This window comes from Oryctolagus cuniculus, chromosome 4 (assembly GCF_964237555.1).
Source record: "Oryctolagus cuniculus chromosome 4, mOryCun1.1, whole genome shotgun sequence".
Taxonomy (NCBI): domain Eukaryota; kingdom Metazoa; phylum Chordata; class Mammalia; order Lagomorpha; family Leporidae; genus Oryctolagus; species Oryctolagus cuniculus.
This window is the reverse complement of record NC_091435.1, coordinates 137963267-137978760: the sequence shown is the minus strand read 5'-3', so window position 1 is coordinate 137978760 and position 15494 is coordinate 137963267. Positions and strand designations below refer to the sequence as shown.

Sequence of the window (15494 nt, the reverse complement as noted above, 5' to 3'; positions counted from 1 at the left end):
ACACACACACACACACAGAGAGAGAGAGAGAGAGGGAGAGAAATATCTTCCATCTACTGATTCACTCCCCCAAATGCCCATAATAACCAGGGTTGGTCTAGGCCAAAGGCAGGAGCCAGGAACTCCATCTGGGTCTTCCACGTGGGTGGCAGGAGTCCAAGCACTTGGGCCATAATCTATTGCCATACCAGGAACATTAGCAGGAAGTAGGGGAGCTAGGACTTGAACCAGCACTCCAATATTGGATGCCAGCATCTGTCCCAAACAATGACTTTGCCCACTGTGCAACACTGCCCGCCTCTTGAATCCTGTTTTCTGATGCAAGCTCTTACCTTGATACCTCTTAAGACATTTCATAGCTCCTTCCTGGCAAATTATTTGCAAAGATGGCCATTGCAATGGAATGCCGTCTGCTTCACCTCTTTGGGAGGTGATTAGTTCATGACGGTGGAGCTCTAGTGAATGAAATGAGTGCCTTCATAAAAAAGGATCTCAGAGAGCTCTCTTTCCTTCTTTCCACCATATGAGGATGCAGTGAGAAGACAGCCATCTGCAATTCTGAAGGGAGTCCTCACCACAGACCAACAATGCTGGCCACCTGGCTGCGGACTTCGAGGCTCCAGAGTCAGGAGACACAGATCTCTGTAGTTTATAATCTACCCAAGCTATGGTATGTTGTTTTAACAGTCTGAATGGATGGAGCCAACTACTGTAATTTTTCCCATCCCTGTATGTGGATCCTTTTGCAAGGTGACTTTATCTTACGCCTCAGCACTAGATAGGGTATCCTTCCCTATGTGTTGAATTTCAGTTGCTCTTCTGATAAACCGACCAATACAATGCAAGGCAATGAAGGTGATATTGCAATGGAATGCCGTCTGCTTCAGGTGATATAGCCTGACTTCTGGGTCTGGGCCTCAAGAGCCTTCGCATTTCTGTCCTACCATCTTGGAGTACTGACTTGAGACCAGTGTATGAAGAAGTCACAGCTGGCTTTCTAGTTAGTGACCAGCTACATGGGGCATAGACAAGTCCTGCCACCTGAGCTCCCCAAACCAATCACCCAACAATCAGAATCAGTACCAGATATGTGAGTCAGGCTATCTTAGACCATTCAATCCAAGTCAAGGCATGAGATGACAGTGGTTTCATGAGTGACCTCAGGTGAAAATCACAATACTGTGTGAGTTGAGTTCAGTCTAAATTGCTGACCAATTGAATTGTGAACTAATAAAATGGTTGTTGTTTTATGCCATTATTTTTTTTTTTTTTGACAGGCAGAGTGGACAGTGAGAGAGAGAGAGAGACAGAGAGAAAGGTCTTCCTTTGCCGTTGGTTCACCCTCCAATGGCCGCCACCGGCGCGCTGCGGCCAGTGCACCACGCTGATCCGATGGCAGGAGCCAGGTGCTTCTCCTGGTCTCCCATGGGGTGCAGGGCCCAGGGTCTTGGGCCATCCTGCACTGCACTCCCTGGCCACAGCAGAGAGCTGGCCTGGAAGAGGGGCAACCAGGACAGAATCCGGCGCCCCGACCAGGACTAGAACCCGGTGTGCTAGCGCCGCAAGGCGGAGGATTAGCCTAGTGAGCCGCGGCACCAGCCATGCCATTAATTTTTAAGGCATTAAATTACAACAGATTACTGATATATTCTCCTTTTTCATCTTTGATATAAAAGAAGTTGAATGTGTATTTAGTATGTATATGTGTGTGTGTCTGTGTATAGAATCCTTCACATATTTGCCATTGTTTCCCATCAAATCTTTATTGAATTGAGAAAAAAAATACTTGCCTTTATGTCTAAAGGTACCAGAGAATGAAGGTAAACCTGATTATTCCAACACAAATGCTTCATTTAACAGGAGCCCCATGATTAGAATCCTTATGACAGATTGCTGAATAGCCAGACTCCTTGGGTAAATTCTTCTACAGAGGAGAGTGCTTTCTGATTATTCTCAGATGTTTCTCTTTCATGGTTCAACATTTCTCTTTTTGCTACACTAAGTTCCATCTCATTTTTCAACACATTTCAGCCCTTTCTAATTTGGAGGTGGGCTTAATTTGCTTCCCTTTTGGACTCCCTCAGAACTTGCTTCCTTTTCTCTGTCTTCCTCTACCATTCTTATCCTCAACGTCTTCAGGCTGTGACAGGACTAGATGGGAGCATAACGTGTAGTCTCAGACTGCTCTGCCAGCTCCACCTCCTTTACCTCCAAACCACATCTCTGATGTTCTCTGTGGTCCTGCCTTTGTCGTTTCTTCTCCACAAACTTCCCTCTCCTCTCCGCTGTTGGAGACACAGCCCATGCCTGCTGTGACATGGGCAGGAGAAACCACAGTGCTTAGCAGCTGGGGCTGTACTTGACAGATTAGAGATTATTTTTTTTCTTATTTGGCTGTGGCTGGGCAGCAGTATATTTATTTTCCTCTTTGACACTGGCGACAGCTCTTACCGTGCCAGCTCAGAATCCAGAGAGTAAATGAATGCGGAGAGGAAGCTTGGAGCCTTCCAGGTGGACACAGCCCAGTCTCCTGAGCTCTGCTGTTTTGCAGCCTACTGAAAATTGAGTCAGGAGAGCAGCAGCCCAGGCACAGACTCAAGGGAGCAGTGAGAGAAATGTGGGTGTGAAGGGAGAAAGGCAGAGGGGAGAAAGATGAGAGGAGGTGAAGAGAGATGGGAGAAGAGGGAGGAAGAATACAGGGGCTTTGCGGTGGGTAAGAGTTGACCCGGGGATGCTGGGAAACACACTGTTGGCACTTTCTCTTCCTGCTGCTCCCTCCAACTGGCGTCGTTCTTATGAAAACAGAGAGAGAGAGAGAGAGAGAGCAATGACAGATGAATCAGAGCTTCCAAAGTGGAAATAAGCAGCACGCTCAAGCAGAGCAGTATGCATCTGTGTCAATCGTTTGGTTGTTACAGAACTGTACTTTTTCCTTCTTCCAGTTTTGTTCCTGTATTTTCTTTTTAATACGAGCAAGAGAATATAGAGAGGACGGATGCAAGTTGTAAATACTCTTCAAATATGAATTCCTAGAAGCACACCCTGACTCAAGAGGAGAGCAAGACCAAAAATTCATCACTTGGGGGATTCTATTCACCTCATTCTTTCTCCCTCTCTACCAGAAATAAGAACACCACTGAATTTCATGTTTTTAATCCCATTACTTACTACACATATACACTGAATTTCATGTTTTTAATCCCGTTACTTACTACACATATGCATATATGCATTTATATCTACATATGTCTATGCTTAGACAACATTGTTTCATCTTGGCTATTTGCAAACACTATGAAGATTATGCAAATGATGCCATACCTAATAATGTGTAGTCTTAGAGGGCTTGATTTGTTGACTTTACAGTATGTTTCCAGGGAAAATCCAGGTTGTCATAGGTGACTTTATTTCACTGTTCTTCACTGCTATGTGATATTATACTACATGAGTTTATCTGCCTACTCTCCTGGTTCATGGAATCAAAACTGTTTCCATGGTTTTGCTGTTGTGAATCGGCTGGCTGTGGATATCCTTATACAAGTCTCCTGGTACTCATGTGCAAGTGGGTCCCTATGGAAAAGACTCAGAAATATAATTATGAGGTCTGCAAATTTAAACAAAGTGCAGTCATGCTTTGCATACCAGTGGGGATATGCACTGAGAAATGCAGAGTTAGCCATAAATGTCACAGTGTGCTTACACAAACCTGCATGGGATGGCTTATTACACCCATAGACTATCTGATGTAGCCCATTGCCTCTAGCCTGCAGACTTGTGCAGCCTGTTATGGTACTGAATGAGCAACTGAAACACAACAGTAAGTTATGTGTCTAAACATATTTAAATGTAGAAAAAGCTATGGTAAAAATATTAGGCAGTAAGAATTTTTCAGTTCCATTATAATCTTACAGTTCCACTATCACTTACATACACAGTCTGTTGTAAACTAAAATGTTATATTCAGTTATAAACTGAATATGTTTATAAATTTAAAAAATTATATACTACTAAATATATACATTGGAGTAAATTTATATGACAAAATAAATAGATAAAAAACAGACAAGGTACTCCTGAAGAAGATGCTTTTTATCTTCCTCTGAAAAATATGCAGTCAGGCACTGTGGCTCAGCAGGTTAAGCCACCGCTTGGGATACCTACATCCCATATCATAGTGCCAGTTAGAGTCCTACCTCCCATGTTTCCTATCCAGTTTCCTGTTGATGCACCTGGGATGCTACTAATGATGACCAAAATACTTGGGTTTCTACCAGCCATGTTGGAGACCAGATGGGGTTCTGGACTCCTGGCTTCAAACTGGCCCAGTCCCAGCTGTTATAGCCATTTGGGGAGTGAACCAGCAGATGAAAGATCTCTGTTTCTGTTGTACCCTCTCCCTCTCTCTCTTCATTCTGTCTTTCAAATAAATACACATATAAACAAAACTTAAAAAGAATGCTATAAAGACTTATGAAGCTACAGTGATTAGGATAGTATGACATTGGTGCAGGGATAGGCTATACTCCAATGAAATATAATTAAAAGCCTAGAAATAGAAACTACTGGCCGGCGCCGTGGCTCAATAGGCTAGTCCTCCACCTAGCAGCGCCGGCACACCGGGTTCTAGTCCCGGTCGGGGCACTGGATTCTGTCCCGGTTGCTCCTCTTCCAGTCCAGCTCTCTGCTGTGGCCCGGGAAGGCAGTGGAGGATGGCCCAAGTGCTTGGCCCCTGCACCCCATGGGAGGCCAGGAGAAGCACCTGGCTCCTGCCTTCGGATCAGTGCAGTGCGCCGGCCGCAGCGCGCCAGCCGTGGCGGCCTTTGGAGGGTGAACCAATGGCAAAAGGAAGATTTTTCTCTCTGTCTCTCTCTCTCACTGTCCATACTCTTGCCTGTCAAAAAAAAAAAAAAAAAAAAAAAAAAAAAAAAAACTACTACACATAACAGAGGAATTATAGATCCTTGGGAAATGTAGGAACAGACAATAAATGATGTTGGAATAAATGACTATCCATTTGAGGGAAGAAATGCAATTGGATGTCTTTGTATCATGTACAAAACCCAGTTCCAATAAGGACAAAACTTGAAAAAACTTCAGAAAAAGATACACTTCTGACTTTGGGGCAAGGAAAGACATTAAATATGACAGAACAACTCACCAGAAAAATTAACAGAAAGGTTGGAAATATAATCAACTTAATTAACAACCAGATGCAAATGAAGACTTCAGAATAATTTCATTTCATACTTACTAGATTGACAAAAATTAAGTGGCAAAATTTGTACCACCATTTGGAAAACAATTTGGCATAATTTTGCAAAAATGACTATTTATTTGTAGATCTATTACTCAGCACTTCCATGCTAGGTATAGATTCAGGATGGCCGCCAAGTCGAGAATTCAAATACATAATAATTGGTTCATTGCTATTACCATGCAGTACATGATAAAATAATAGCACACATATTTCTAGGCTTTATGGCCACTCTAAATGCATCCTGGGAAACCACCAGCTCTAACTCAACATGGAGATATATAGAATCTTCCCTGTCTCAACCATCTCTCTGCTCAGGCACTTGAAAAATATGCTGGTTGCTTTGTGGACTGCAGCTTCCTAGAGTATCTGATGAAAGGTAGAAATCTATGCAGACTCTGCCCCACGAAAAATTCATGGATAATTAGAAAAGCTTCACTGCCTCTCTAACATCCTTCTATGTCCCACTTCAGGGTTCATGTTCCTTGGGGTAACAGCCAGGTTCTCAGTCATTGTCATTCCAAGGTCAGAGCTAAGACACTGAGGTATGATTCAGCCTGCATCTATGAGCAGCACATCTTCAGGTTTGGGTGCTAGACCAGAAAATGTGGCCCTTCTGTCTAGGTTTAGCAGTCAGCAACTGGAAGATACTGAGCCTCACCAGACCTTATCCTAGTTAAGAATGGAAGATCAGCACTTCTAGATCTAGTGCCAAGGGCACTTAGGTCCAAAGGTCCCAGGTAGGTAGCACAGAGACCCAGAGAGCAGAGAGGGGGTATCCACAAGGCTCCCTTCGTTCCTTTGCCTCACAGACAGATGGGCAGGGCTGTCAGGCACAGCTTCTGGGCTGTGTTCGGTACGGAGCCCATGGGAGATCAGCACTCCTGAGGGCTGTTGATATGAATGTAAACAGCCTCACGTTTATAAATCCAGGTTTTCCTGAGTGAGTTACCAAGAGTCCTGTAATTCTAACAGAGTAACATGGACTTCATACCATTTCTCCAACCACCACCAATAAGAGAAGACAGGTTTCACTTCCTCTTTGCAATTGCACCAACAGCTACTTTTTCTTTTTTTTAAGATTTATTATATTTATTTAAAAGTCAGAATTACACAGAGAGAGGGAGAGATACATATCTAGATAGATGGTTCACTCCTCCAAATGGCCACAACAGCCTTGGCTGGCCCAAGCTGAAGCTAGGAGCCTGGAGCTTCATCCAGATCTATGTAGATACCAGGGGCCCAAGGACTAGGATCACATTCCCCTGCTCTCCCAGGCACATTAGCAGGGCACTGGATTGAAAGTAGAGCGTCCAGGACTCAAACAAGTGCTCATATGGGATGATGGCACCACAGGCAGGCACTGGCTTCACCAACTGTACCTTAAGGCTGGGCTCTGATAGCCACTTCTTAAATATTGACAAGAAACACACATCTCCATTGGAAAACATTAAAATGCAGGGAATGCACCTTCAAATGCAAAAAAGAAATCAGATTTTTCATATTTGCAAGCCATAGTGATGCATTTAAGATTCTGACATTAGTGAGGTTTTTGTCAGACATATGTAGTTATTAATTGAAAAATAGAAAAATATCACGGGAAATGTAAAGTATCATTTTAGAAGGAAGAGGAGATCTTTTTTTTTGTCTTTTTTAATTTTTATTTTTTTTAACTTTTATTTAATGAATATAAATTTCCAAAGTACGACTTATGGATTACAATGGCTTCCCCCCCCATACCGTCCCTCCCACCCACAACCCTCCCCTTTCCCACTCGGAAGAGGAGATCTTAAGAGTGTAGGTTCCAGACTCAGGTGGGTCTGTGCCTTACTGCCATTTACTTATTGTGCAACCTTGGGCCAGTCCCAGGCTGGGCATTCTGGTGGGTAAAACGAGGAAAATGGTAGTACATACTTCCTAGGTATTTGTGACAACAAAATGAGAGGATATGTGTAAAAACTGAGTTATTCTTAAAATTAATAATCTGGCTGTCGAGGGGATGGAATGAATCAGTGGATGGGAGATTCTCTCTCACTCTCTCTCTCTCTGTCTCCCTTCTCCCCTCCCTCTATCTGCCTTTTAAATAAATAAATATTTTTAAAATTCTTCAAGAATAGTCAATCCTTAAAAGAAAGGATATTGTTAAATTTTCCAATGTGATATGAAAGATTGATTAAATCTAATTTCTGAAACACTGTGAGGTTAATAAAACTTAACTAAGTGATAGAAATATAACCAAGTTAGGTCAGAACTCATCCGAATGAACCCCATGATCTCAGTTCATGTAAAGCCTGTGAGTTCAGCTCTGCTCTAAGCTTCTTACACAAATCTAATCCTAGGCTTCTGGCCTGGCATCCACTGATTCCTCCACATTTCAGGTCCACATCATCTGCCTCTGCTATGTGAAATCTACTCTCCAATCTGGAACCTTGCACAATGTGCCCCACACCCACCAAAACCAATGCAGTTGGTAGCACCAAACATCTGACTGCCTCAACTGTCTACATTAAGTGACTGCCAGAATCTACTTCCTGCATGAGACTAGTCTCACAGGGCCCAATCTAATGGATTGTCCTGAATCCTTCCTCCTACCCATTTTGTGCAAGTATGAGCACCTCTGTAGAAACCCAAATATCTCCTCTTCCTTTTAAAAATGTGAATCATATTTAGATGGAATTCCCAAATACAGTCTCCCATGCTGGCCGGTGTTGCAGTACAGTGAGTTATTCTGCCCCTTGGGAAACCTGAACCCCATACTGGAAGTGCCTGGGATCAAGTCCTGGCTACTCTGCTTCTAATCCAGCTTCCTGGTGCCTGGAGGCATCAGGTAATGGTTGGATTCCTGCTACCATGTGGGCAACCAGGTTGGAGTTCCTAGCTTCTGCCTGTTTTTTTTTTTTTTTTTTTTTTTTTTTTTCTGGCTGTTGTAGGCATTTGGGGGATAAACCGATAGATAGAAGCACCTCCTCTCTCTCTCTCTCTCTCTCTCTCTCTCTCTCTCTCTCCTTCTCTCTGTCACTCTGCCTTTCAAATAAATGAATAAATAGATAAGTAAATCTTTAAAAAGACCACCCTCCCATGTGTATGATAACTACTGAGCTACTGAATAACCACATGGCATGTTGGTGAATGTTGACTGATTTATATGATTTTATTTTTTAGTGCTACCAATCAACAAACAGAAGGAGAGTAGGGTTTGGCATTAAGAATTGGATTCTGGAGCCAAACTGTTCGGTTACTAATCCCAGCTCTATTACTGACTGCCGTGATATTCTTGCTAAACCTCACTGGTTCATCTGTTAAGTAAATGTAATAAATAGTTATCTACTTAATAGGATTATTTAGGATTAAATAAAATAATCCCTGTAAAATACTTTTTTAAATTTTTTTTTAATTTTTTGACAGGCAGAGTGGACAGTGAGAGAGAGAGACAGAGAGAAAGGTCTTCCTTTGCCGTTGGTTCACCCTCCAATGGCCGCCGCGGCCTGCGCACTGCGGCCAGCGCACCACGCTGATCCTAAGCCAGGAGCCAGGTGCTTCTCCTGGTCTCCCATGGGGTGCAGGGCCCAAGGACTTGGGCCATCCTCCACTGCACTCCCTGGCCACAGCAGAGAGCTGGCCTGGAAGAGGGGCAACCGGGACAGAATCCGGCGCCCCGACCGGGACTAGAACCCGGTGTGCTGGCGCTGCAAGGCAGAGGATTAGCCTAGTGAGCCACGGCACCGGCCCCTATAAAATACTTTTTAAAAGGGCATGGCAGTGTCAAGTATGTAATAATGCTTGATGTTGTTCCTATTACAATTAATTCATCAGAAAAATATGAATAGTCATTTTCCACAATGTATCTCCTACAACAAGTGGCATCATGCTATGAAAATGTCAATTTGGCCTTAATTTAAGTAGGTGCTCCTCCTGCCTCACGTGCCCTGATATTGAAAGCATAAAAATAAGTTCTTGTTTCTTGTCATACAGTGCCTATCCCAAACAATTGGATTCGCCAGTATCCTCCCCTCATCTCTGCCCATGGGTCAAGTGTAAAGTCACCCATCACCTCCCAAGGGCCAAATCCAGTGGTTGCTGCAATTCCTTTCCCACTAGCTGTCTCCTGTGTGATGTTCTCCACACTTCCTCTTCCTCGTTCCTGAATTTGAGCACACATGCTCTGTTGGATTTCTGGCTGTCTGCATGGCCAGCATCTCGTAGTCCCTTTATGAGTGCCTCTTCCCTTTCAAAAAGAGCTGCTCCAAGATTCCTTCTCTTCTTGTCATTACTGCCATTCTCTCCCAGGATTTGGAAAAGATGACTCCACATCTACCTTCTTTGCCACTGCTTGAGTTCAGGCCCTGTCCATTTACAACCTGACTATGGAAATTACCTCTTAAGCAGTCTTCTGACTGCCACATTTTCCCCTCTTAGCTGGGCCACCAAAATGACCTCCCTAAAATATAACTATAAAATATAAATCCAACTCTGTCATCCTCAAGCCAAAAATCTTCAATGCTTTCCTTTACCTTGTTAGACCAGATCCAAAAGTTTTAATCTGCCTATTGCTTTTGCGTTTTAATGATCCACTTCAGAAGTCATCCTGTAAGATTTTGTTGTTCAGATTATATGCAGTTCAAACAAAGGGCATGATTCTAAATGTTTCTCAAGACTATATTTCCACGCAAATTAATTTCCATGATAAATTCTTAGTTGTAATCTTACAATCACACATCTCAAAGACTCTTGCCAGTTTCGAAATTCAAATATTAAGTGATAGTATACTTATAGAACAGAAAAAGGTCCCTGACCATGCTTTGAGAAACATCAAGTACACTGTTGTGTCAGAATACAAACCGGTTAAATTCCACGTGGGTATTTAGACTTGCTGAGGTGCTACAATCTGTATTCCTGCAAGTCTTCACCATCATGTGCTAAAGATGTTGGCTTTTCCATTGTCTTAACTACACTGGGTATTTTCATATAACATCGCTCAATGTGCTCTAGGCTCAGCTCAAAAACCAGTAGGCAAAGCTTTGAATACAAACTCCTGCTGCTTTCAGATTCCAGTAAAGACACAACCTGACACCTCCACAGCCTTCCACGGATTCACAATAACACTTCATAAGAGAAGGGCCAGAGGTGTGCCTAGTGTGTGTTTTTAGTATCAGTTTTTTGCATTAGGATTTTAACAGCTGTATGCAGTAATCATCAGGGGTAGAGTTGGCCACATCAGCCAGTCTAAGACATCTACATCGCCATTCTCACAGCAATTGGACACTTTCTGTGCAGTGGAGTGTAATGTATTGCATTGGATTATTTATTATTATTATTATTATTATTTGGACAGGCAGAGTGGACAGTGAGAGAGACAGAGAGAAAGGTCTTCCTTTGCTGTTGGTTCATCCTCCAATGGCCGCCGCGGCTGGCGCGCTATGGCCGGCGCACCGTGCTGATCCGATGGCAGGAGCCAGGTGCTTCTCCTGGTCTCCCATGGGGTGCAGGGCCCAAGCACTTGGGCCATCCTCCACTGCACTCCCTGGCCAAGCAGAGAGCTGGCCTGGAAGAGGGGCAACCGGGACAGAATCCAGCGCCCCGACCGGGACTAGAACCTGGTGTGCCGGCGCTGCAAGGCAGAGGATTAGCCTATTGAGCCACAGTGCAGGCCCTGCATTGGATTATAAGTCAATTGGATTGGCTTCATCATGTTGGACCACATTTTGCTTTATGATGAGCTGCAAGCCAGAGTCTATATAGTTTGATTTAGGGCTCAGAGCAAAACCAATAAAATATAAGGGGGGGGGGGAGGCTGCTGTATTCTCTAGTGTATTGACTGAAAATTCATCCCAGCATTAAACAACTCTGCTGATATTTAGAGACATCTGTTTCAGACTGCCTTCCCGCAAATTTCCCTTTAGAGAGATAACCCTTGATGTACAGTTACTATTGCATTCCTGTCAAACTCAAATAAGGTCCTGCAAAGAAAATGGAAAAAGAATGCAAGGAGTGTATCTGCTTTATTCAAACTAAAACAAGCCAACAATGCAATGCGCTTCATTAACTCAAGTCAAGCTAAGTTCAGAAGTCTACAGCTCACAGAGCAAACCCCGTAGTCCAATATCAGTTTGCTTTGATTTAAAGCCTTATGTTTGGCAGAATATATAGAAGCCTTGGAATTCAGTCAGAAAAATGTGTAGATGTGAATTATTGAAAAAACAGACTATACGCCCAGTTAGTGTAAGTACAGGAAGTGTGAGATCCATCCCAGAGACCCCAATTTCATGACCCCTTGAAATTTGAGCTCTGAATGTCACTTACCCTATGACGATGCATGAGATGGCAGTTCCCAAGAAGGCGTATGTTAAAATAGATCCTAAGTTTTGAAAAAAGTGTCTCTGGAGAGGAAAAAATATTTCATACAGTATATCAGCATTTTTTCTTAGTGTAACAGGTAATAAAAATAAATGTATGCATTTCATAAGACCTCCCTTCTCTCAGCATTTAGATAAATTTTGTTTTTGGAGCCTCAGTTCTGGTCTTCTTTTGCCAAAATATTTAACTCATTTATGCTGTAAAAGGCAGGGTAAAAGGAAGGAAACAGGGGGAAATGCCCATCTGGAAGACAGGGTAAGGGTGAGAGAAACAACTTCCAGCATTAACTGGATCTAAGAGGGAGGGAATGGACTGGGGCAACATCTGTGCAGGACTCTGGGACAATTCCAGGAAGAAGACATTCTGTTATAAATACCGCCCCTTTAAAATACTGTTCTGAGATTTCAGCTGCCTTTGAATTTTATTGGATCTCTGACTTCCTTGACTTATATGTGTTTTCTGAATGTGATGAAACCAAGCTTTAAAAACCTACAACACTTTACTTTGTTTTAATGAATCAGACACAAAGTAATGCCTAGTATTGTGACTGGAGATGAGGAATGATGAACTGAATAAATCCAGCCTCCTAAATCTTTTCAAATGATTACTTAGGAAAATGTCCAGTCCTTCACATGGGACCTGAGTAGCCAGAAGAGACAGCAAGAGGGAGCCTGAAGAACACAAGCCAATCAGGTCTGTAAGGAGCAGGCTGCCTGCTGCTGGAGATGAGAGGCCAAGGGGAGGATGCCCCCAGCAGAGGAGCAGCAGCGTCCACTCTGCATTTCAAAATCCAGCTAGCATAGGGGATGTCAGTGCTTAGGCTATAATGTGAATTACTAAACTGCAAAAGGTGTGCTGAGGATTTGCCCAAGTTCTGTCAGGCAAGGACACAGAAACTGCCCTGGACATTCTCTCCCTGAGTATGAGCTGCTTTCCTGAGTTTGCATCCTGATGGACAAATCCAATGTGAATTAATCAGTGAACTTTTGGTTATAATCTTTTAGAATAAACCCTCCAGTAGAAACGTGATGAAAACCATGTATGTCATTCTACAATTTCTAGTAGCCACCTTAAAACACAAAAGGGGGCCGGCGCCGCGGCTCAATAGGCTAATCCTCCGCCTAGCGGCGCCGGCACACCGGGTTCTAGTCCCGGTCGGGGCGCCGGATTCCGTCCCGGTTGCCCCTCTTCCAGGCCAGCTCTCTGCTGTGGCCAGGGAGTGCAGTGGAGGAAGGCCCAGGTGCTTGGGCCCTGCACCCCATGGGAGACCAGGAAAAGCACCTGGCTCCTGGCTCCTGCCATCGGATCAGCGCAGCGCGCCAGCCGTGGCGGCCATTGGAGGGTGAACCAACGGCAAAGGAAGACCTTTCTCTCTGTCTCTCTCTCTCACTGTCCACTCTGCCTGTCAAAAAAAAAAAAAAAAAAAAAAAACACACAAAAGGTGAAACTGATTTTGATGTTTTGTTTAACCCAATGTATCTAAAATACTATCATTTTAATATTAAATCAATGTAAAGCATTATTGAGGTGTTTTACATTCTAGTTTTCAATAACAGAATTAAAACCCAGAGTGTAATTTACACTTGGAGTGCATCTCAGGTCAGACTAGTCACATTCCCAGGGCTCAGCAGCTGCATGTGGCTAACAGTCCAGGTGTTGGACACAGTGGGCATAGAAGAATTCTTAGCATGTCGGCTTTTTATCTTTATAACATAATCTCAGGCAGTGATATTCTTATCAAATAGGCAAGCCCATAAAATAACTGTTTTTTTCTATTAGTGATAGTAAAATCTCTTCTTAGTAATGATAGAAGAAAATCATCATCATATATTTACCTTCTTCAGACTATACCCAGCATGAAATATAATTGGTGGCAGCAAAACATTGAAGAATATTTCTGGATCAAATGTCATCTGCCAGAAAAGACAAAAAAGTACAGTTAGAAATATATTTGTCTCATTAAATATGTATTTGATAAAATAGTTAACAGCTGCTCCAAGTTCATACGGAGTATATTAATATACTATTTAATTAGCAGAGATGAAAACAGAATACCCAAACTTACAAACTCTAAATGCAAAGTATCTATAAAGTCATTTTTTAAACAAAAACCCTCTATACTTCTTATATAGCTACCAACAATAACAGCACCAAGAACCTCCACGAAATAGAGCTAACAACAACAAAGAAAAAACTCAATAAAAACTCTCTGGGAAAGCAAACATTTCCTTTTATTTTTATTAGTTATTCATTCCTCATATTTTAATGGTTTTTTATTTTATTTTTTTCTGATGAAAGGAATTGGTAGTGCTCAATTGTGGCTTCTGTCAAGGATTTATTTAAAGTTTTCCCCATTGTAGAAAAGGCAGACACAAAAAGAAAACTAGGGGTCTATATCCTTAATAAACACAGATGAAAAGATTCTCAACGAAATACCAGCAAATTAAATCCAAAACCACATCAAAAAGATCATACATCATGATCAAGTGGGATTTATCCCAGAAACACAAAGGTGGTTCAACATTTGCAAATCAATAAACGTCATAAATCACATCAGTAGAATAAAGAACAAAAACCATATGGTCATCTCAATAGATGCAGAGAAAGCATTTGATAATATTCAACATACCTTCACGATAAAAAAAAAAACCCTCAAAAATCAGGTATAGAAGGAACATTCCTCAAAATTTTAAAGGCTATATTTCACAAACCAACAGCCAATACTATACTGAATGGGGAAAAACAGAGCATTTCCCCTCAGATCTGTAACAAGACAAGGATGTCCACTTCACCACTCTTATTCAATATAGTACTGGAAGTTTTAGCAAGAGTGATTATGGTGGAGAAGGAAATAAACAGCATTGAAACTGAAAAAGAGGAAGTCAAATTATCCATGTTTGCAGAGGACATGATGTTTTACATGGGAAAACTGAACATCCCACCAAAAAACTGTTATAAAAAAAAAAGAATTGATAAACCAATTCAGTAAAGTTGCAGAAGCTTTTTTGTATGCTAATGGTGAAAGAGAAATAAAGAAATCTCATTCACAATAGCCACAAAAAATCAAATATTTAGGAATAAATTTAACCAAAGAAGTGAAAGACCTCTACAGTGAAAATTATCAAACATTGATGAAAGAAATCATCAAGAACAGAAAAAAATGGAAAGATATTCCTTGCTCGTGGATCAGAAGAATCAATATCATTAAAATTTCTACACTACCTAAAGCAATCTACAGATTCAATGAAATCTGTGTCAAAATACCAAAGACATTCATTAAAGAATTAGAAAAACTAATCCTAAATGAAACTTAAATGAATCTAAACGAAATCACAAAAGACCCAGATTAGCTGAAGTGATCCTGAACAAGAAAAATAAAGCTGGAGGTATCACAGTAACTGACTTCAAAGCATGCTACAAAGTTATAGTAACTAAAACAACATGGAGTACCATAAAAAATGATATATAGATCCATGTATCAGAATAGAGAGCCCAGAAATTAATCTACATACATACAGCCAACTGATTTTTGACCAAATTGTTCAGACCACACAGTGGAGCAAGAGTAATCTCTTCAACAAATGGTGCTGGCAAAACTGGATATATATGTGTACCAAATACAAAAATCAACTCAAGATGGATCAAAGACCTGAGATTATGAAATTACTGGAAGAAAACATAGGGGAAACATTGGTATAAGGGAAAACTTCTTGGACAAAATCCTCAAAGCACAGACAACAAAAGCAAAACTAAACAAATGGGACTATATCACACTCAGAAAGTTTTACACAGCAAATGAAACAATCAACAGAGTGAAGAGACACCCAGCACAATGGGAAAAAATATTTGCAAACCACCTGACAAAGGATTAATGTCCCGAATATAT

General features: G+C 41.8%; 1 protein-coding gene across 1 annotated transcript in view; it reads right to left on the bottom strand.

Annotated features, from left to right (window-relative positions):
• The window catches only part of SLC9A9 (solute carrier family 9 member A9), a 612515-nt gene that overhangs the window by 551712 nt on the left and 45309 nt on the right, over window positions 1–15494 (bottom strand). Inside the window, exons 3-4 of the mRNA XM_002716580.5 lie at window positions 13444–13521; window positions 11555–11631 (exon numbers count right to left, since the gene is read on the bottom strand). Coding sequence (XP_002716626.2) covers window positions 11555–11631; window positions 13444–13521 — 155 coding nt within the window. The remainder of the gene's footprint in view (window positions 1–11554; window positions 11632–13443; window positions 13522–15494) is intronic.